At 53.2% G+C, this 23,400-nt stretch overlaps 1 protein-coding gene across 2 annotated transcripts in view; it reads right to left on the minus strand.

The window, feature by feature from the left end:
• Positions 1 to 14,384, minus strand: part of GPR137B (G protein-coupled receptor 137B) — a 49,426-nt gene extending 35,042 nt beyond the window's left edge. Inside the window, exon 1 of one of the 2 annotated variants that reach the window (XM_042959815.1) lies at positions 13,799 to 14,384. In XM_042959815.1, the coding sequence (XP_042815749.1) occupies positions 13,799 to 14,212 (414 nt within the window). In that variant the 5' untranslated portion in view covers positions 14,213 to 14,384. The remainder of the gene's footprint in view (positions 1 to 13,798) is intronic. The other variant, XM_015539231.2, reaches the window with a different exon arrangement.
• Positions 14,385 to 23,400: the final 9,016 nt, after the last annotated feature.

The raw sequence follows: 23,400 nt of genomic DNA on the forward strand, positions 1-23,400 counted from the left end.
TGGGGTTGCGGACGTCACTGCGCAAACCTGGCTCCTCAGATTCTGATTTAAGACCCAGTTCCAGGTAGACATGGGGTGAAGCTGGAAGCTGTCCCCCAGTTGGCCCCTGTGGCTGGGGCAGAATGTGACCCCCCCCCCACTGTGGGCCCTCCGAGGTCCCCTTGGTAACCCCAGACCCTTTGCATCACCTTTCAGATGACGCAGGAGGGCTATAGATGACGTACTTGCTTGGACAGAAGCAGAAAGGCTCGAGAGCGGCTGCTGACCTCTGCCTCCTTCCCCTGGTAAATTACAGTCCCTGACCCTCTCACCCACCCCGCTGGACCTTTTGAACTCCTGCCTACTTTTCCTCCTACTGACTCAAGTTGGCATTTGCTGCCTTACAATCATTTTTCCTAATGTCACGTTGGCTGCTTCTGGCAGAAACTCCCCATGCTACTCTTTGCGTGTAGGACGGTCTCCCTTGTGCATTCAACGAAACTAAACAAAAGCTCTCTGGCCCCAGAGGAACCGTCTGCGACGACCGACTGAACTTCCAAACGTGCACTTGATTCAGAGTCTCATGCAGACATCCCGCCTGATGAACTCCCACCAAACACGACCTGTGTCTCTGGGGCTCCATATCCCCGGAAGCTCTGCCGCTTGGAAATGAACACGCAGGGCGGACACCCCCCAACTTTCCCACCCGTAACAGCCTCCAGACCCCACCGCCCCAGCTGCACCCCGGATCCTCAGTGCCGTGGTCCCTGGGAGAGTCTTGCAGGAACGGAGTGGGGCTGACACTGTGTGCACCACGCAGGCTGAGGTGGGAAGAAACCAGGAGGTCTCTCTCGCTCACACACGCACTACTTTTAAATGTATGTAGGCACGTTCATTTGAAAACTTCGCAAACTTACGGCTGTTTAAGCTTCGTTACAGAATATGTCACGTATACCCAAAGAAGTAACACAGCCAGTACTCATGTACCCACCACGCAGGTCACGCCACCTGTTACGACCTGCAAGGTTTGCTCCAGGTCTGTTTTATTTTTAATAAATCAAAAAGATAAACACGATGCTCCCAGCATCTCTCTCCCCCACTCTGACCCCTCCCTCCTCTGCACAGATCATTGCTTCCTGAATCTAGCATTACTATACCCAGGAGAGGTTATACTTTTACTATGTACGTAGGTATTCCCAAATAACACATCGCATATAAATAAATACGTACGTGTCCACAAAGTAACACGTATCACATATAACAAATACACAGTACCTTCTTGCCTGGTTTTTCACTTCATCTGAACATGTTACCACCTTCCCTACCTTTGTCCAACTTCTTTGTTCACCCGCTGTGACGTGTCTGCAACATTCGAAGGCTGAAACACACACCCTGCTTCATGCATTCTCCCTAGGGCCGGGTATCCCACTGTCCACAGGCCACAGCTGTGTGTCTGTCTCTGGCACAGAGACATGTAAAGCTGGTGAAGAGTGTGGACTCGCGCTGGCTCCCCTGGACTTGAATCATGGCTCCACTAATTATCAGCTGGGTGACTTTGGAAAAGTCACCTAACCTCTCTGTGCCTCATGTACCGCATCTGTAAAATGAAATTAATAACAGTGCCCACCTCATAGGTTTCTGTGACGGTTAGGTGGATTAACACACACACACACAGCACTTAGACAACCGTGGCCACCCTGCAGACACTGTGTGTTTGCTACCCCCTGCTGCTGTTACTATTGTTAGTCCTTGTGTTATGTTCTCAAGCCACGATTCTAAATGCACAACTTCTAAACTGTGACCACAGAGGCTTTCTTGACCATAAAAGGAACTTTCACACTCGAAAAGATTAGGAACCATGACACATTCGCTCTTTGCTCTTATTAAGGTCCCTCTGTGGTGCCCACTTCCTGACATATTGGGGAAATTATGCAAACCCGGGGGCCTGTTCTCCCCAGGTGACAGTCATTAGTCAGCTGCCTCAGTGTTTCCCCATGCCGAGCACCCTCATTCACCAGAGCAGGGTGACAGGACAAAGTCCCTGAGACCCAAATGTGGGATTTCTCCCTTTCTGTGGCAATCCTGGAGATGAGCAAAAGACAGCTCTAGGGAGATCAGCTGTTCAGGTCTGCTCTCTATGAAAACAAGGGCAAGCACGGTGTCTCTATCTTTGCAGAGACTGTCCGTGTCTTTATTTTTTTTTTTAATTTTTAATTTTTTTAACGTTTATTTTTGAGAGACAGAGAGAGAGAGACCCAGTGCCAGCAGGGGAGGGGCAGAGAGAGGGAGACACAGAATCCAAAAGAGTTCCAAGCTCTGTGCTATCAGCGCAGAGCCCGATGCAGGGCTTGCACTCACGAACCACGAAATCACAACTGTGCCGAAGTCGGACGCTTAACTGACTGGGCCACCCAGGCGTCCCGCTGTCTGTGTCTTTAAAGCCACAGAACCCCATGAAAGAAAAAGGTGTATGCTGTTCGTGCCTTATAATTCTGGGGTGCGGTAGCCTGGAGGCAAGGTGTGCTCCGTCTGGGTCCTGGGCTGGCCAGGTTGTGAGGGACCCGCAGGGAGGTGACGGGGGGCCAGGGTCAGGTCTCCACCTCCCCAACGCCTGCTTTTGAACTTGGCAAGCTCACGGCCCCAGGAGTGAGTCCTGCCCAGCCTCACGCTGACCTGAGGAACACGGGAGCCCCCAGCACCAGGCAAGCTTCTTTCCTACGTGATCTCAGGACCGACAGTGATGCTGCCTCCCCGTCTGCACGTCTGTAAAGCCCAGAACTCCCTGCAAGTACCGACAGTGGGTCGGTCCCCTGAGAGTCTGCTGTGCTGTCCTGTCCTGTCCTGTCCAGCGGACCCAGAGCCACAGATGCCTTTCCGGGCGCCTGCGCGTGCATGCACGTGCGTGTCTGTGTTACCCCCGCAGCCCGACTAGGAGCTCTGTGCGGCAGGAGCCGGGCCTCACACCTAAACTGCCCCCGACACTCGGCCCTCCTCTGAACGGCTCGGGGAAAGGCCTCACCGTCTCTACCTGCCTCCTCCCTTCCTCTCCTGTTTGCACTTCCCACTGGTCAGGCCGAGTCTGCTCCGTCTCTACCCCTCCCTGTCCTTCGTCAACACAACCTCGCTTCCACCTGACAGTGCCCACACCGGCCAGGCCGCTCCAGAAGGCTCCGGGCCCCACACTGATTAAGGCAGGCTGGCAGGCAGCCCAGGAGGGGCAGCGGTGCCCGGGAGCGTGCACCTCTGTCCGGACGCCCTCCCCTGACGACGCACCGAACCCTGGCCCTCAGTTTTACCGCCTCTCCTTGTCGTCTGTCACCTGAGTATCTGGATTCAGGGGCGCAGCTGGCCAGATGGCCGTGAACCTGCTTTGCTCAGCCCCGAGGACCCCTCTTTACCTTCCGCGTCTATCAGTGAGACAAAGTCCCAACATCCACGAAGGTGCCTTCTACCTTTAAAACTCTAGGACTTGGCGCCTGGGTGGCTCAGTCAGTTAAGCCACCGACTTTGGCTCAGGTCACGATCTCACGGTTCGTGGGTTCGAGCCCCACGTCGGGCTCTCTGCTGACAGCTTAGGGCCTACAGCCTGCTTTGGATTCTGTGTCTCCCTCCCTCTCCGCCCCTCCCCGTCCTCTCTAAAATAAGTAAAACGTTAAAACAGAAAGAAAGAAAGAAAGAAAGAAAAGAAACTCTGGAACATGAAGTGCCTTTCTGGAGGGCAGCCTGCGTCCTCCGCCCCGGGAAGCCCACCGTGACTGCTGCGGCCTTGCGTCCAGGTGCACATGTGCCCCACCTGCAGGGGAGGAAGGAGGTGGGTCCCACGGCCCCCAGCAGCAGAGACCCACCCTGGCCTGCCAAGGCCGCTGGGCAGAGGCCACAGGGAGAGGCGGCCTCCCTCCCTGTGGGACAGGCGGGGACTGACAATGCGGATCGGCCTCCCTGGCAGGATTCTCTCTCTTCAGCCTCATGTATAGGAATGACCTTGGCCACATAAGGCGCCATTATCGTTACTAGGTTTCTGAACCACTCCCCTGGCAACAGAGGCCATTCCCGATTTGCCAGTCAAGGCCCTGCCTGTAATTGTTCTGGATGTGCTGAAATAAGTAACACCTCAGCAGCACGGAGGCCACTCTGTCCAGCACGGGAAGCTCAGCCGGGGGTTACCGGCCGGCCAGGCCCAAAGGCTCCAAGAAGGCAGGTCCCCGCGCCCCTCCAGTGCACCACGTCTCACTACGCCACGGATCCTTGCAGGAAGGTACGCAGAGCTACAGAATAGGTTAGCGGTGAAAATGCCTCGGGGGTTCCCCCCACAGAACAACCTTCTGCCTCAGAAATGAGGAGGATCCTGACATTTCCTGGGAACTCTGGCCCTTGCTGGGGGCAGTGCGGTACCTGCTACTGACTGACAACTTGCGTTCCCCCAAATTCACGTGCTGAAGTCCTGCCCCTCAATGTGATGGTGTCAGCAGGGTCCTCCTTCAGCGGACCCCAGAGAGCTCTCTCTGCTCTCCGCCAGGTGAGGACTCAGAGGAGTCACCATCTGCAACCAGAAAGCGGCTCTCGCCACAGCCCGGCCACAGCGACGCCCTGATCTCAGACTCCCAGCTCCAGAACCGTGAGCAGCAAATTTCTGTCAAGCTGCAGAGTCGGTGCGGTTCTGTTCCTGCAGCCTGAGCACACGAAGACGGCAGAGACGATGCTCCCTGCATCCTGCCCGGAGACAGCCGCCATCCGTCTGTCCTAAGAAAGCAATGCCGTCTGGCAGGGAGAAACGGCTCACGGGGAGGGCGGCCTCGTGCTCCTGGAGCTGCCCCCCCCCCACCCCGGCTCACCACTCACCGTGGGACACGGGGCGGGGCCGACAGGGACCAGGATGGGGAGGGACAAACCCACATCCCATCAGAAACAATGAAAGGAACTGAGAATGTCCCACCCCAAGTGGACAGGACCCGGGAGGATACATCTGTGAAGGGCTGTCCTGGGAGGAAGGACTCTATCTGTTCGGCATGACCCCATGGGGAGAAATGGGAGCTAACCAGCCATCCCCCCCAAGTACCACCCTTCTGTCCCGATACTGCTCTGGGCCCCAGGAAGCTGCCACCATGAACAAACCGGAGCCAACAAGATTTGCCCTACACTTCAACGGTAACAAAAGCCACTGGTTCAACCTTCTGTTGGAGACATCCCACTTTGTGTCACCACTGTGAGGACTGTGACCAAGTAATGTCGGCCAATGGCACGAGAGATGTTCGTCAGGTAGTCTGCTTCCCCCTCAACACCAAGTTCCTTCAAGGCAGGAGCCATGTTCGACCTTAATCTTGTCTACACGGCATCTAGAGAGTAACAGGTGCTCAGAAACATGAGACCAGGCAACCCCAACGTCCATCCACAGAGGAAAGGGTAACCATCCGTGGCAGACGCCCACAACCGAGCATTATCCAGCCTTGAAAAGGAATGATGTCGTGGGGCACCTAGATAGCTCCGACGGTTAAGCGTCCGACTTTGGCTCAGGTCATGACCTCGCAGTCGTGAGTTTGAGCCCCAGGTCGTGCTGTCGGCTGTCAGCGCTGAGCCCACTTCAGATCCTCTGTCCCCCTCTCATTCTCTGTCCCTCCCCCACTCACTCTCTCTCTCAAAAATAAAAAGACATTTAAAAACTTTAAAAAAGAAAGAAATGATGTCATGATACCAGCTATGATGTGGATGAACCCCGAAAACATTATGCTCGGTGAGAGAAGCAGGCACACCAGGGCACTTGCTGGGTGGTTCCTCTGATGAGAAATATCCAGAACAGGTCAACTCACAGAGACAGAGGGCACTCCATGGCTGCCCAGAGAGCGCCTACCCGATGGGTTTGGAGTAATGGAAACATTCTAGAATTAAAGAAAGATGACAGCTGCATAGCACGAATGGCCTAAATGCCACTAAACAGTACACAACACAAATTAGTTGTATGTTATGTGCAGTTCACCTTAATTTTATTTTTTAACTTTTATTTTTGAGAGACAGAGGCATGAGTGGGGGAGGGGCAGAGAAAGAGGGAGACACAGAATCCGAAGCAGGCTCCAGGCTACAAGCTGTCAGCACAGAGCTCGATGCGGGGCTCGAACCCACGAACTGCGAGATCATGACCTGAGCTGAAGTCAGACGCTGAAGTGACAGAGCCACCCGGGTGCTCCCCACCTTAATTTTAAAAACATACCTTGTTGAATGAATGAAGTGAATCTCTGGGTTCCGGTGCAAAGGTGTGTGAAAGCTGTATGTGGACACAGCTTTGTGCTTGTGCTGTCCCCTCACGACAGGAGTGCGGCCCTGACGGGGGCCTAGCCACCTAGCCACGGTGGGGGGGAGGGGTTGTGGAGGGGAGCTGGTGGTGTTCACATTCTGCACCCTTCTCTCCCTGTGACCACCGTTCGTGCACCATGCCTGATGGACGACACAGCCCCCAACAGCAAGCCCAGGAGAGCAGCGTGAGGCAGGTGCAGCCCGGGAGCCGATTCCATTGCATGTGTGCAATTTTACTCCGTGGATCACGTTTAGCAAGTATGCCTGCGATTAAAGGGGTAGAGAGCCGATGATGTCACAAGACATCAAGCCGGTCGAGGCCCCTCATCTGTCTCTCCCCAGCCCCTGGCAGGGGAGGGGAGAGTGAATGATGCTCTCTAACCATGAGACATATGAAAATCTGAGTCCATTTCCAATGGGTCCCAGCAAAAATAACAAGATAAAGATGGGGCGGGAGCTTGGTGGTAAATGCTGGATTTGTTCTAACCTCGTCCCAAGGACCAAATGCAGCCCGCGGTCTGTTTTTGTATGGCCTGTGAGCTAAGAATAGCTTTTACCTTTTAAAAGATACATATATATATATATATATATATATATATACACACACACACACACACATATATATATATGTATGTGTGTGTATATATATATATATATATATATATATATATATATATATATAAATAAAAGAATACACAGCAGAAACCGTATGCAGCTCAAAAGGCCTAAAACACTGACGTGCGCACCCAGCACCACTTCCTTCCTCGGGGCCCTCCACGCACAAATTTGAGGAAATCAACCCACTTGTAGAGAAAAACCACTCGGCCTCAATCTGTCCCCACTGGTTACCAGACTCCACACTTCAGCCCCAGGATAAATAAACGGTAAAATATTTACAAGCCTTTGCAAACCTCCGTGAATGCCAACGTGCCAGGTATGTTCTGAAATTGTTTGCTGAGGCTATTTCTGTCCCGGGAAAACCGACCTGCCGGAACGTCAGGGCTGAGACAGGCCCACAAACCAGGAAGAGCCTCTTCTCCTCTCACTGGAGCTGCAAGAACAGGAACCGACGGCCGACAGCAGCGCTCCAGATCACATGATGTGTTGTTCTCGAAAACCGAAGAAGTTCAGGGTGATGTCACGGGGGCGAGCAGCCTTTGAGCCCGTCAGTGTCTGTCGTCTAGACAGCCCGGCCCTCACTGCCCAGCCCAGCACCTCCAGGAAGAGCCCCTCCCAGGCACTGGAAGCCTCAGGCATTTAGATGGGGGACACATGAAAGCCCTGTCCTTGGGGAGGGCACCCGCCACCCTCCCCGGGAATGATACCCACCTGGGGACAGTGCTCTCTCCCTGCCTCCACCCCCAACCCCACAGGCCCTGCTCATCTGACCTGGGGAAAGACAGGGAGGAAAAAGATGCCACAAAACCCTGTAGGTAGCAGGGTGTGTGGGACCCAGACCAAAGCTCCCGGTGGGGACAGGAGCCGCAGGTCTGGGCTCGGTGCACACGGATGAAGCCGGCAGCGCTTGGGTCGGACTCTGCTGTTGGGAAATCAAGGCTTCGTGGTCAGTGGGGTTTGATTTCACATATACTGTGTGAGTCTAACCATTCCCAGGAGCGCCGAGGGCATTAATGAAATACGGTTCACCTTAGGTCGGCACCAAAGCAGTAATAATGGGAGCAGGGAGAATTAAAAGCTTGTGCTGCAAGGAGAGATCTTGGAAGCCAGGCTGTGGAATTAGAAGCCTTCTTCCTGGGGGAAATTTTTAGAAAGCTGGGAAGCTACTTCCTGGGAGAGGCTGGTGCCGGGCGGTACACAAGGTAAATAAGGAAACTTGTCCTGGGCTCTGTGTGCCCATGCCCTCGTAGAGGCACATACACAGACATATACACAGACGCTTACACACACACACACACAGGAAGACATGCAGGTACATACACACACAGAGGCATGCACACAGGCACGCACACACAGGTACACACAGAAAGACATGCACACAGATGTACACACACACAGGCATGCACACAGGTACACACACAGCTCTGGAGGCTGTTAGTCCACTGACTGACCACAAGGAGCCTGTGCCAAGGACAAGGAGATCATGGGTGCAGTGCACAGAGGTGAGGCCGAGCATATGCCCTGCCTTGGTGTGACGGGTCCCAGCTTTGAAATAAGGTACCTGGGGGCTGTGAAAGGCTTGCCTTGTGTGTTCCTAAGCTTCTTACTTCTTCATAATCACCAACAAGCCTACAAGCGTCCCCCCGCTCAACTCCTGGATCAGGGCCTGGCACACAACAGGTATTTAGTAAATATTTCTCGATTAAATGTGCTAAGACTTGTTTCTTCCTAAGATCAACACCTCCCTTTTCCTGGTGGGGGAGGCGGGGGGAGAGAGGATCCCTGGACTCGATTCTGGCTGCCTCCTGGCTTCCTGTCAGCAGGGCCGAGGACAGGGATGCATTTTGAGTTGGGGGGCGTGTGTGCACCAAGCACAGGCTCACAGGTCTTAGGTCTCATCCCGGCTCTTCACGCCAGGCTGGGTGACCCTGGACAAGTCATTAGAATTCTCCTGGCCTCGGTCGGCTCACCTGCAAAATGAAGGGCCGGGCGGCTGAGCCTCCCACTCTCCCTGGCTCCTGGCTCTTCCACACTCTCCCTGAGGCCAGGCCATGCGCCACGACCGTATTACAAACACAAATGCCGCCACGCGGTGGTCAAAGTCATTTCGGTGACCCGATGGGGTGATAAAAGGAGAGCCAGCACTGGGGTGTGGTCCCTGCCGCTAGAGGCAGAAAGAGGACCTTAACTGAGGTGCAGAGAGATGCCGCACAGACAGTATCTCCTTTGACCTCCAACCAGGGGGATGGGCACCATGGTGGCCGCTTCCCCAGGGAGGAAGGTCAATAACCGGCCACGGGAGCCACACTCGGGGTGAAGCCAGGATTCGAACCCAGCTCTGCCCAGAGTCCCTGCTCCTTCCATTCCCAGTGATGCCTCCTGATTCATAGGCCTTTACTGGCACATCACGAGCCCCGGGCCCCCACGATGTGCTCCGACACCCACCACGGCCCCCAGACCCCCAGGATGAGCCCCGGTCCCCACGGTGACTCCGACACCTCCCATGAGTCTCAGCGCCCCGCCCCCCCAAACCCCCCTTGCAGCTTTCCAGCTGCCCCGTAAGACGCGCAACGGTCCTGGCTCCTGCCTCAGCATCCATTAATCACACCACATCTCCCCCCACCGAGAGAGCGCACCTCTCCTTTTCCTTCCTCAAACCACCCTACTGTGATGGCAGGAATCTGTCACCGGGCTCAAGACAAAGCTGTAGCAGCAAGAAGCTGAGCCCCCTCCACTCAACCGAACTCAGGGACCCCCAAGAGTCTGGGGTCCAGACTCGTAATTCCCAGTGAGAATGGCTGGAAGACACAGCTGCCCGGGGATCACCGAGCCCACGGCCACACCACCACGTCTGCAGACAGACCCGCCCTGCCCAGGGGCTGCCCTGGCCCAGGAGCTGGGGTGGGAGGCACCGCAATACCTCAGCCCCACGTGCCTCGGGTGTCAGGGTCCTGCTCTGATGGAAACCTCTATGTGAAGGGCAAATGGAAGGGCAAATGGTGCTAGAAGAGCAGGCTCTGGAGGAAAGGCCTCGGTTCACGCCTCGGCCCCACCCCTTCCGAGCCAGCAAGGAGCCGAGGGGGAGCTTGGTGGGGGCCGGCACGGCTGCTGGGGCCCGGAGCCAGAAACGAAAGGTACTCCGTGCTCCGTGTTCCGAAGAGAGCCCCAGACATCTGGGCCGGCCGTTCACACCCTTCACAGGGCCTGCTCAGAGTGGGCACAACCATCACTACCACTAGCCGACTCCCCACCTTCCAGGCCATATGACAGGGCAGAGAGTGGAGACAAGGAGTCATCAATCAGCCTGCCGGCAGGAGGGCAGCATTCATGGTGGAAGATGTGACCGTCGCCCCAGTTCACTGGAGACAAAACTCCAAGGGAACTGCTCAGGGGGATCAGGAAGCAGGGGACCTGGCCACCCTGCTCCCCGGGCAGGAGCCGCGCTGGGAATGCTCAGTCCCAAGAGGTGGAGACCTGAGAACAAAACGGGTTGTGGAGAGAGTCCTGCCAGAGGCCAGCCTGTGCCATGGAGGTCTGAGGACACCAGGGACTCAGGAGCAGCACCTGCCTCCACCTGGGACCTGTGTGGGTGGCGGGGCCCCCAGGCGGGCAAAGAGAGGAAAGGGGCAGGTGGGGGCCTGGGAGGAGACCTCGTGTGGGCACCAGCCCATGACCTGTGTGGCCCCACCCAAAGCCAGGATTGGACGGAAGGAGAGCGGGCAGAGGGGGCCAGGACAAAACCAAGTCCACGATGTAGACATGGCCACATGGCCACATGGCAGGGTTACCCACAGAGCCAGAGGCGAACAAGCTGGAGGTGAACAGGCAGGGAGTCACTTGAGACAACCCTGTCCACGCCCCACCCCCCCCACCCCCACCTTGGGCCAGTCCCAGAAGAGCCAGATTCCGAAGACAGAAGGGGAGAGACTTAAGAGTGCAGCCCCTGAGGGACCGGACCGCGGCACTCGGATGGTCAGGGCACCTCACCGGGTGCTGCACAGGCTGCGTCTTCACCTCTCCGACCCTCGGAGGAGAGAGTGAGAAGATCCTTCTCACGGGTCGTCAAGGAGGATCCACAGACACGTCACTGAGCCCCAGGCGCAGGGCCAGACACAGATGACAACGACAGTAAAAACTTCCTCCAGCTCCAGAACCACCTTCCAGTTCCTCCCCAGGCTTCTGCCACGCCGGTCCCCTGCCACTGCCCTCTCCTTCCCAAGCAGCCTCCCAAACTGCCCCAAACCCACCTCTTCTCTGAGGACTCGGCTCCCACTCAAGCCTCCTGAAGCTTAAGCATACGCTCCCCTAGATCCCTGAAGTCATTGCTTAACTGTGTGGTACACAGTACATTTTGTGTCTCCCCAGCCAGGTGTTCGCCCTCGCAGAACAGGTGTCACGTACGCAATAGGCTACGTTCTCCCAGAAATACTGTACCACACGGGACAGGCCTGACACTCAGATGTCAGAAGTGTGGGTGGGTCTCCCGGCTCTTCTGTGCACTGACCATGTGACCCTGAGTGAGTCACTGAACCTCTCTGACCTTCCCCAAAAAGGGAACACTATCTGAGGACTGCCGTGAAGCATAAGGCAAACCACTCAGAACTGTGTCTAGCACACAGTAGGCGCTTCTTAATTATTTCTTGCTACCCCTCCCCCAAAATATGATGTACTTGTTCTGAGATGGGACCGGGCAGCAGGAATTCTTAAGGCTCTCTCTCCTGGCAATTCCAGTGGTTGAGAACCTTGTCTAAGAGAAGGCACATGGAGGAGGGGGGCACCTGCAGGGCTCAGTCAGTTAAGCGTCAGACATCAGCTCAAGTCGTGATCTCACAGTTCATGGGTTCGAGCCCCGTGTCGGGCTTTGTGCTGACAGCTCTGGAGCCTGCTTCGGATTCTGTGTCTCCCTCTCTCTCTGCCCCTCCCATGCTCATGCTCATGCTCTGTCTCTCTCTGTCTCTCTCTCTCTCAAAAATAAATAAACATAAAAAAATTTTTTTTAAATAAGAGAAGGTACACGGGAGGGAAGAGGAAGAGAGTGACGTCAGAGCTGGGCGCCGAGCTGAGCCCCAAAGGGTGACTCCCTTTAGAACTCCCCAGAAATATCAGAGCATTTGTCAGGAAGCCAAGGGATGGCTCTGCAGGGTCTCGGATGCCAGCACGGAGGCACCACCTTCCTCCGCCAGCCACCCTGGATATATAAAGGGAAAAAAAAGACTGGGAAGATATAAAGAGGCCAGAGCTTGAAGCCTCTTGGCCTGAGCAGCTCTGTCTGCCTGGTCACTCTTTCCCTCACTCAGCATTTACTTGCCAACCAGCAGATGGTGCAGAAACTGTGGCCCTGGCCCTAATCCAGCCGAGCGGAGGATTTGCATGTGATTAGCAGAGAGCTATGGCACTGCCCTACGTTTCCCTTTTCTTTTTTTTTTCTTCAAAAAGGGGCACAAACGATCTCAGTACAAAACACGATCGCTGTCACAGTGCTGGAAGTAACATCAACCCATCTGACTTTTGTATCTTGCAGGAACTATCTCTTTCTGATCCCACTAAAAAGCTGGAGTAGTCTGCAATGTAGCTGACTGCCTCAACCAGTTTGGGAGCTTAAAAGTAGTAGCTGGAGAGATAAAACCCACCACTTGTGGACTGGAAAACAGGGTGCTACATAGAACATATCAGCAGACTTCAAGTGTGGATCCATTTTTATAAGGTTATAACAGCTACTAAATGGTACATGTGCTATTTTGCAGTCAGAACGTATTTCCACCAGATTTCCAGTCATGGGCTGCTTCTACCTTTTCTGGCCTTTCTTTTTTTTAAGCAAGGGCATTTTCTTTAGAGAAACAGGGACGCTGTGAAAAGGAATGTAATGCCTGCTTGCACAAAGCCTCTGCCCATGAGAGAGCTCTTAAATCAACAGGTGACATGGGCAGAGTCCTAGTGAAAATGCATGCTTTAGTGCTTGGAAAGCTAATGAGAATCAGAGATGATGGTGATGGCATTGTGCTACTAAACCTTTATGCAATTCTTTACACGGTATTTGCACAGCACTTTACAATAGCTGTCCTTTTCTCAAGGCAGCCGTCACAGCAGCCAAGTCGATTCACATGGTCTCCCATTAGCTTATTAACAACATGCCTCATAAACTGGTTCCTCTGTGCCCGTAAAAGAAACCCAGTAAACTTTATGGCTTTTTCTTGGGGGCCTCTCAGACCGGCTCAGACAGCAAGCCCGACCTCCTGCCGCAGCAGCTGGGGAGCTGGGTGTAACCCCAGACTGCTGTTTAGCAACCCTGTGAAATGAATTAGTAAACTCTAGTTCATTCAAGAGGGCTCCTAAGCTGGAGATGAAAAACATCTTACCCGAAACGGCACAATCCCACCCCGCCATCACTCAAAAGAAAAAAAAAAAAGAAAAGAAAAAAAAAATCGGCGTCTGGCCCAAATCTGGAGGCCAACATGCGGATGACCTTTCCAGGCTCAGAGTTAGGTGCCCTGGGATGACGGGATGGAGGAGAAATTCTACAGTTCAAGTCTTCCTGGCGGACACGCTTCCCACGGTACCGACCCTGATGTGTGTGTGAGGGAAGATGCGGCTGTGTCCGGACAGTGAGGGCCCGACACCCACTGGACCATGTTGAGCCAAGGGCAGAGACAGACGTGGTGGCCTCCGGCCCTGACTTCCTTTCGCCTTTTTTTGGGAATAGGAGGGCGATACCTGAGAGAATGGCCTGCAGGTAGGACAGGGCTCGGGTGACCCCAGCCCAGTGCCTTTTCCCACACACTGTCAGCCCTGGGGCTCTGTGACCGCCCCCTGGCAGCCGTCGCCCCGGCATCTGGCGCCGAGCAGGGCGGGGAGCCACCTGCCAGGTGAGCGCCCGCCCAGGTGCCTCCCGCTCGCGGCGCTGCGTTCCGCGACTCACCTGCGTGAAATACAAGTTCATCAGCGTGAGGGTGAAGAACTGGAGGCACACGGGAAAGCAGTAGAGCAGCCAGAAGACGAAGGGGCTGAGCGCATTGGCCGCCACGAAATCTTTGAAGTAGAAGGAGAAGAGGACCGTCCGCAGGGAGGCCCAGAAGAGGCAGAGGAAGAGGAAGACGCTCTGGTAGCTAAGCCGCTTGTGGCGGTAGCGCAGCACCAGCCAGAGCTGGACGTAGATGAACACGAAGAGCAGCGAGTAGAACACGGTGTAGACGATGGTGAGGCCGAGCTTCACGTAGGGGGGCACGGCCGGGGTCAGCGTGGGCGGCAGCGAGTCGTTGCGGAGAGGGTCCCACGGCGGAGCCTCCATCGGGCCGGGGGCGCTGCAGCGGGGCCGGGGGCGCTCGGGCCTCATCGGGGCTCGCCGCCGCCGCCGCCCCCGCGGGGGTCTCCGAGCATCGCGCTCCGCCCGGAGCCCGGCGACTGGAGGAAAGAAAACAAGCCGCACTTCCTCCCCCGGCACCACATGATTCACTGGGGCGGCCTTTGTCTGCGATTGGCAGCGCCGCGCCCGCCGCCCCCGCGCGCCCCTGCGCCGCCCCGCGCGCCCGCGGGCGCCCACCCCGCGGCCCCGAGCCACACGCCCTCTCGCCCCGCGTGGCCCCGCCCCGCCCCCCGCACTGCGCGTCCCCGGCGCCGCCCCGCCCCCCTCCAGACACCGCGCCACTACTCTGCCCCGCCCCCCGGCTCCGCGCGACGCGCCCCGGCACCGCACCGCCCCCTGTCCCGCCCCCGCCAGACGCCGCGCCGCGCGCCCCAGCACCGCACCGCCTCCTGCCCCGCCCCCGCCAGACACCGCGCCGCGCGCCCCAGCGCCGCACCGCCCCCTGCCCGCCCCCGCCAGACGGCGCGCGCCCCATCACCGCACCGCCTCCTGCCCCGCCCCCGCCAGACACCGCGCCGCGCGCCCCAGCACCGCACAGCCCCCTGTCCCGCCCCCGCCAGATAACGCGCCGCGCGCCCCAGCACCGCACCGCCCCCTGCCCGCCCCCGCCAGACGCCGCGCCGCGCGCCCCAGCACCGCACCTCCAGCCGCAGGATACTGTGTGGGGCGCCCCATCACCGTACCGCCCCCTGCCCCGCCGGGCTCCGCGCGCCCCAGCACCGCACAGCCCTCCCGGCCAGACACCGCGCCCGCGCGCCCCAGCAGCGCACCCGTCCCCTGGTCCCGCACCGCCAGACACCGCACGGCGCGCCCCAGCACCGCAGAGCCCCCGGCCAGACACCGCGCCGCGCGCCCCAGCACCGCACTGCCTTCCGCCACTGGGTCTCCACTCCGCACCGCCGCCAGGCGGACTCTAGGCTCTGCCTGCGGCACGGCACGCCACCCCGCTCCCCTCCCCCGCTCCGTCCAGCACCCGAAGCCCCCCCACCAACCGCCTGCCCTCGGTTGGTGCTTCTCACTGCCTCCCGCTACCTGCTGATGATTATTTGTTTCGCACAAGTTAATTCTTTTATTTCAAAACAACAAACTCAGTCTTTTTTTTAAATTAAAATATATAACTGTACGACTCCGGCTATGAAGTGGTGGCGCTTTTCCTTGGAAATCTCAGGCTGGGGGTGACATTTATTTCTAAATCCAGAAAATGCCCAAGATAAAGTTTGTGTTTTTGAGGTCACGTATACCGCGAGTGAGGAAGGGAATGGTTCTGTGGCTGCTGCCTGGTCCCGGTAACCTGGTAACCGGGGCATTTTTCTCCCGGAGATGCATACACTGCGCCCCTCACAGCGCCCCTCGCCTCCCAACGGCGCAGTTAGGACAGGAGGAGCGTGGGCGGGGGGAGGCTGGGTCAGCGCCACGGAGGCCACAGGACTCAGGAGTGAAGCGTGACTGCCCTGGGTGTGCTGCCTCACGTTCCAGTCCAGCCAGCGGGGTGTTCTGTCCGCCAGACCCCCAGACCCCTCATTTGCGGCGCCAGAGAGGATCGATGCTCCCAGGAAACTTGACTTAGTTTACACCCCAGGCCATCTCTCCAGGTTACCCCGGGATGCCGGCAGTCGTGGAGTGCTGGGGACAGAGAGGGGAGGCCAGGCTGACCCCTGGAAGCACTCCAGACAAGCAGTTCGGGTAAACAGAAGAAAGAGGCCCGAATCTCCAAGGCTCCAGTAATTTCTTGTGACTCCCTTTTCTCATCTGTAGAGTCAACTTCAAGCGAAATTGTGGGTTTTTCTAAAACTGGCCCCGCGGAGCCTGGATCCAGCCCTGTTTTTCCTTCAAATTAGTGTTTACACTTTCCCGATATATTCCAGGTGCGTCAGGCTCCTGTTCCAGCTTCTCCAACTTTCCCTTCTCATCGCCATTTGAAGAGGAAATACCGCGGTGCCTGGGTGGCTCAGTAGGTCGAGCATCTAGACTCTTGATTTCTGCTCAGTTCGGGATCCCAGGGTTGTGGGATCAAGCCCCACCTCAGGCTCTGAACTGAGCGTTGAATTTGCTTAAGATTCTCCCTCTCTCTCTTCCCCTCTGCCCCTCTCCCCTGCTCACGTGCTCATGCTCTCTCTCTCTAAAATAAAAAATAAGTAGAGAGGAAATAATCCCCCACCTGTCATCTTGTTCCCCTCAATCCCTTCTGCACAGAGCAACTGGAGTGAGCTCTCTGAAGAGTAAGTCTGACCATGTTGCTCCCAGGCTTAATAATATTCACTTGTCCCTCACCGATCTGAGGATAAAGTCCACACCCCTACCCAAGCGTACCTCCCTGACTTGTCTCTCTAACAGGTGTTACAGAGTGTTAAACAACTTTTAACTCCCCTACACCTAGAAAACTCTTTCCACCCTTTCCTCCAACAACTAGCCAAATCCTATTCATGTATAAGGAGGTTACTTCCTCCTGAAAGTCTCCCCAGACTATGCCACCCACTATCTGCTCAGGATTAGATTTAATGCACCACCTGTGTGATTACAGAGCAACCTTGCACAATTTGTCAGTCACCCCAGTTGTCTGTAAGTTTCCTTCAGCTAGAAATGATGCCTTGTTTATCAATGTCTTCCCTGTGTTTGCCTGGAGATTAAAAAAATATCTGTTATTACCTTATTATACTGAAAGAATATAGTTTGTCATCAGAGGCCCAGGCTCTGATATTTCTCTTTCACCATGTGAGACCTCTAGTCACAAGACTACCTTAGGACCCAATATGGCTGCCAGCTCTCCAACCATTGCATCCACCTCCCAGGCTGGCCTTAGGAAGAACAGGGGAGAACTAGAGGGCCCTTGTCCTTTCCTGTTTATGGAGCCTTCCCAGAAATACCACAGAATGCATCCGCTTTCCCCTCATTGTTAAAACTTAGTTACCTTAAAGAGGCAACTGCAAGAGAGATTGGGAAATGTAGTTTTTATTCCATATGGCAACATGCACAGCTAGAAGTCAAGGTTCTGTGATTATGGATGAAGAGGAGAATGGATTTGGGGAGGAATTAGCAGTCTCTACCAGCATCAAATGTGCTTCTCACTATTCTTAACCCTTTTGAAAATAAAAACTATGTAAAATAAAAATACTTGCACTTAATAGAATGCAACATGCCTGGGGCACCTGGGTGGCTCAGTCCTTTAAGTGTCCGATTTCAGCTCAGGTCATGATCTCACAGTTCCTGGGTTCAAGCCCCACATCGGGCTCTGTGCTGACAGCTCAGAGCCTGGAGCCTGCTTCAGATTCTGTGTCTCCCTCTCTCTTTGCCCCTCTCCCACTCCTGCTCTGTCGCTCTGTCTCTCTCCCTCTCTCCCTCTCTCAATAATAAATAAATATTAAAAAAAATTTTTTTTAAAAGAATGCAACATGCCTGTACACTTGAAAAATACCTTCACTCCTCCTCACCAAGGGGTCACACTGAAAGGCCATTTCCTGGGTCCAGCTTGGAGTCCAGCACCTGTGGGGGACAGTCATTCTTCCTTTCATTCTGCCACTGCCCATCTCAATATTCTGATCTAGATTAAGTTGTCTAGTCCTAATTTATCTTATATAAACAGAAGAGAAATAAAAATACAAGGCAATTAGTTAAAATAGATATAAACACACATAAGGCACAGCAAGGAAGAAAATATAAGTAGAAGTTAGAGTTCATTATTTTTGCAACTCGTCACAAAGCTATAAGTCATAAAACGATACCAATTTATGACTCCTCTCTTCAATGCATATTACAAAATCTCCATTTCTCTTTATCAAGCATCTCAGCTAATCCGGAGATAACCCTCATGTCTGAGGGATCTGAGTATGTTAATTTTTATTTTAAGGTTTTTTTTTAATTTATTTGAGAGAGAGAAAGAGAGAGAGAGAGAGAGAGAGAGAGAGAGAGAGAATGAGTGGGGGAGGGGCAGAGACAGAGAGGGAAACAAAGAATCCAGAGCAGGCTCCAGGCTCTGAGTTGTCAGCACAGAGCCTAACACAGGGCTCAAACCCACGAACCATGAGATCATGACCTGAGCCAAAATCAAGAGCCAAACACTTAACCGACTGAGCCACCCAGGCACCCTGAGTATGTTAATTTTTTTTAACAAAAAGTTATTTCCCATTGGACATCCCACAGTAAGAGACACCAGCAAGGCTAGCTTCTATGGGCCTCCTTTTGCCCATTGTGTGATGGCAATCTTACATCCCCTTGAGTGTCACTATCATCACAGCCAACAGTAAAAGTGACCTTTCATGCAATTTCAGCCCCTGGCATGAAGAGTCTGGAATAGCCAGTATCTCCATTTCGATCTCAAGGGAGCTATGCTGGAGTCCCCTGGGAGAAGACTTCCTCCTCAGTCGCTATGACCTTCAAACTCACAAAGCCCAAAGGAGAAGGGAACAGAAACAAAAACTTTGCAAGTGGGTCATTTGACATATTAGAGATGCCATCCCCTTGGATCCTGTACCCACGTATCCTGGCAGGAGAAACACCATATATTGGCCTTGAGATCAGAAGGTATCCTATGTGTGCAGGACAGTCATATTGTCCTTGCAGGCGTGTCTTCCAGCATGCAATATCACCAAGTCTATAACTGTCATTCCATTATTCTTTAAGCCCAGCTGCTTCTAAGGGACAGAAATTAGCCCACCTTATTTCTTCTTTTGGTGCAAAGTGAGGTTCTTAGAAGCAATATTGTGTGGAATACCATGATGATGAACATGCCATTCAGAAAGTCTGAGCATGATAGCATAGGCATGGTGGGAAAAGAAGTCCAAGTTCAGAAGCATTGTCTCTTTCAGTGAGGACAAATCACGGATCCCCCTCCGTGATGAAAGAAGTCTATATAATAATCTGCTTCCAGGTGTCTGTGTAGGACCACCTCTGAATTTGGTGCCTTTTGCAAGACTCGTTTGGTTAGTGATGCTGGAAAGAAGCCAGGTCAACCGTGGAAGGGGAAGTCTAAGTTGCTTAAAACAAGGCTAAGTCTCTGCCTACATGGTCACTGTGTCCATGAACCCACTGAATAAGCAGTGGACTAGCTGGGGAAAGAAGCTGACTTACATTCATGGTGCTAGCTAACCTCTCCTCTTGAATACGGAGCGTCTCCAGTGTAACTGGGTCTTTTGGTGACCTGACTTGGTGGCTTGATGGACCAAAATAACATTAGGCTCAAATGGGCAGCTCTAGACTACATGGTAATCTGAGTTTCTTCATAAGGCATTCAGTTTCTTTCATGGCCCAGTAGCAAGCCAAGTTTTTTTCTCAAAAGGAAAATAGTTATTTGACCAAACTGTGATGTGGAGTCGGAGTTGACATAATACTGAGGCAAGATGGGAAGCCGTCCTTGCCAGATGAGAGAAAGCAGTTTTGGAGTTCTTTGCTTAATGGGAATGAGAAAAAAGCATCTTCCTCCAGGAGCTGTGTGGATTTGCTGTACAAAGTTACCACCTTGTGAAGCTCATGATAACTCGTTATCGCTAAGACCCGTCCATCTTCTTCATCAGCTGGACTGTTAAATGTGGATGTTGTCGGAAGTTACCACTTCTGAAGCGTTCAAGTTCAGGCCTAAGAATTGCATATGGGTACAAGTTGTCTGTTGATGACGTGTCCAAGCTGGAGCATCCTGGTGTGGATTGCGTAGGGCCATGGAGGACTACCCATCTATTTCCGTGCTAGGACTCATGGTCAATTAGTTTCTGCCAGAGAGATCTGATGCGTAGATAATTCTGATTCCCAGACTGGCCCTGAGCCAGTCAGCAGCCCTTCCACTGAGATGACCTTGCCTCTCCTGGTGGTTGTGTCCCCACTGACCTCTGACACCCGGAATCCTGGCAAATGTGAGGGAGTCGATTTGACTCCAGCAGCTCTGAACAGCATCCCTGATGTACATAAAACAGCCATGGCAGTGCTTTTGAGAGGTGGTGGCATTTCCCTCACCCATGTATTTCTCAGTGCCTCGATGAAAGGGGTATCTCCTGGTCCCTCTTAGGGAACAGAGTTAGGGGATTGGTGAATGGCTCAGACGCAGTATACCCACACCGACGTTCCTATTTCCTTGGGCTCCCGCTTCTCCACCATGCCAAAGGAATTGATGCCTTTCAACCTCTCTTGGTGTGGGCCACCGGGTTTCATTCAACCAAGCAAGCAAGCCAAGGCTTAGAACCACTCCCCCTGCTCCAGGAAGCACACTGAGCGAGAATCTCTTGGGAAGGAGACATCCAGTTCCTCCCTCCCCGGTTTAACACCCTCAGAATTGATCCCCACATGTATTTCCAAGACTTTTGCCAAGATAAAGACCAAAATCTTGCACTTACTTTGGTGTAGAAGTCTCTTCCATCCAGGTTTGGCTTTATTACATGAGACACGTGTTGGCATTTAGCTCTGGTTTTGGTCTGAAGACCATGAGAGGTGGCAAAGTGACTTCTCAGGCAGGAACATTATAGGTCTTCAAGCACATGATGAACAGCAGGGAGAAGGGGCTACTTTGTAAAACAAGGGAAGCTTTGTGTTCTGTGAGTCCTCCGCCCCGCCCCGTGTGTCCCATTTCTCACTCTCTCCAACCAGTCCCTTAACTACCAATGAGAGACGAGAGGAGGTTGTGAAGCTAACAGATGTTGCAAATCAGGAACCCACAGAATCTGCCTGCTGGTTTCAGTTGCGGTTGCAAAAAGATAAGGTATTCTTTCCGTAGTCATTGAAAGCCCCTTGTTTTCAGACTGTGCCTTGGACGAGAAGTTAAGACCTTGCCATTTGCTTCTTAATCTTTCCAGCCATTAGGATCAACCGCTCCACCCCCACAGTTCTTGAATTCTTTGCTCCCTTCTTGCTGTTTTCTGGAAGCAATGGCTTGGTTTCTCAATGCCCTAAACTCAGTGGGACCTTCACTGTACTGGACGGCCACTGCAAGTGACAACAAGGCATCATTTGCACATGAACTGTCTTAATACTGCTTGAATTTCCTTTGTCATGAGATCCAAACAGGCTAGATGATCAATCTCAAATTCTCTCCCATTTCCCGAGGGTATGTTGCTGCCATCACTCCTGGTGTCAGTTTGACGTGGAAGTTTGTGTCACAGGCTATACCAATGCTGGACACTGGAAGCTGCCTGTATCCACTGGGGATGAAAACGGTTGCAGATAACAGAAAACCTGGTTAATAAATAGGTTACAAATAAATGCTTATTTTTCTCACATATCTAGAAGTCAGTAGTTGCAAGCATGGATTCAAGTGTCCAAAAAATCTGCCAAGGACTCTGGCTCTTTGGATCTGTTCTACCACCCTTAGTATATTGGCTCTAACAATCCTGAGAGTTGTTACCTCGTGGTTGCAACCTCATGGTTGCAACATGGCTGCTGAAGCCCCAGATAAGACATTTGTGTTGTCAAGGCAGAAACTGGGAGAAGACAGAAAGCGTGACTCTCATATCAGGAAGGCAAGAGTTTTCCCAGAAATCTCAAGACAAAACTCCACCTATATTAGCCTGGCCAGAAGTGTGCCGAACAGTCATCTAGTGACAAAAAGGAATCTGAGAACGTACATACTTGGCAGGACCAGGCTCTATATAGTAGGGGCAGGCAAGGGGTTGTAAAGGCTGTACGGGGCTGTTGGGTGAGGGAATCTCTCTCTAGAATAGATTATGCAGCTCATGCTTCTTTGAGTCAAGAACTTCTAAGTCAAAGTCTGGGGCAAGGCCATCTGTTTGGTAGAGCCTTGGCCATGTTCCCACATCCTAGCAGCAATGGTGGCTGGAAGCATAAGCATCTAGCATCTTCAGCGAGCAGCCAAGGTGGGAGTTTCTACTTCCTAAAGCAGGACATTCCCCAATGTAGGAAGAGAGTTCAGATGCTGGAGGGGCCCCAACGGTGACAGACATCTTCCTTCCTACATCGTTGTAGACCTTCCCAGATTATCGTCTGCATGCAGTTACAAGTTTAGAATGAACTTTTTTTGGGAAACAGAATATTTGCATGAAATTATTATTTTTTAATTATCTGTCAGCTGTCCTCAGATATTCTTTCAAATACTTAAAGGGTGAGAAGGCAGCACTCCAAAGAAGGAAATCTGTTCTGCACCTTGGCTTGTTGCTGAGGTCCAGCTTACCACCAGGCTTCTCTTCCGGCTCTGTACTTTCTGTCTTGACTGAGGGTGCAGGTATCCAGGAACCTGCAGCCGCACAGCTGCCCCAGACCTACTGACCACAGCGTGCCCACCCTCCAGGCCTTTCCAGCAGCCCCCCCACACCCCCCCCCCACCCCATGCTCCAAGCCCCATAAAATGCATCTGTGTTCCACTTCGGAGGACTAGAATTTCCAAGGTAGTAAGTAGCTCACTTAAACAAATCCTTGCTGGTACTTTGCTGGGAGAATGCACGCTGTCCTATTCGGTACTGATGATTGCAGCTACGGAAATGCATGAGAGTTAGAAACCACATAACCACCACAGCCTGACCATATTAATAAAGGCCCTGGGAAGGCACACACACTAACGGGGAGAAGCAGTCAACTGAAGAAGGCATGGCCCCCGAGGCAACAGAAACCATCCTTATTCACATTAATAGATGTGAATTGTTAGGTGAAAACTACCTCATTGGTTCCAGTAGCCCCAGAATTATTGTCGTTTCACATTTTTAAAACTCAGCGCCTGAAAACTTTGTGTCATGTGGCCGTCAGTCTCTACATTCCACTCCTGAAAGGTTTCGTTTTGCTGTAAGAGACGATAGGTTTGTCCTGCCTCAGCAAACCTAAACTTACAGAAAAGCATAGTGATCGCTTCATTTTCGTGATCAGCACGTATTAGATGTTTGATGGCTGCAGTGTTTGTTCTTAGCCATTTCTTGTGGGTTTCTGGTCTCATTTGCATTCTTAAACTTTGAAAGCTAAGAGTTTCAAACATTTCAGGAACGCTGAGACATTCATGGGGGAGTAGGTGAAATACCATGAATGAGAAGGGTTTTGTAAGCTGAGATTATTCTTAGGCAAGATTTCAGCAAACAAATCTCACTTTTTGTGAAATACACAAAAAGTGACTTACACACCTCTTTTTTTCTTTTGCTCTCATGCTTGTACCTCCTAAATTAAAAGACTACAAAACATATCAGATTTTTTTAAACGACTTTATTGGATCCACCAAATGAGTGGATTTGAAAATTCACCCA

This window comes from Panthera tigris, chromosome D2, assembly GCF_018350195.1.
Source record: "Panthera tigris isolate Pti1 chromosome D2, P.tigris_Pti1_mat1.1, whole genome shotgun sequence".
Taxonomy (NCBI): domain Eukaryota; kingdom Metazoa; phylum Chordata; class Mammalia; order Carnivora; family Felidae; genus Panthera; species Panthera tigris.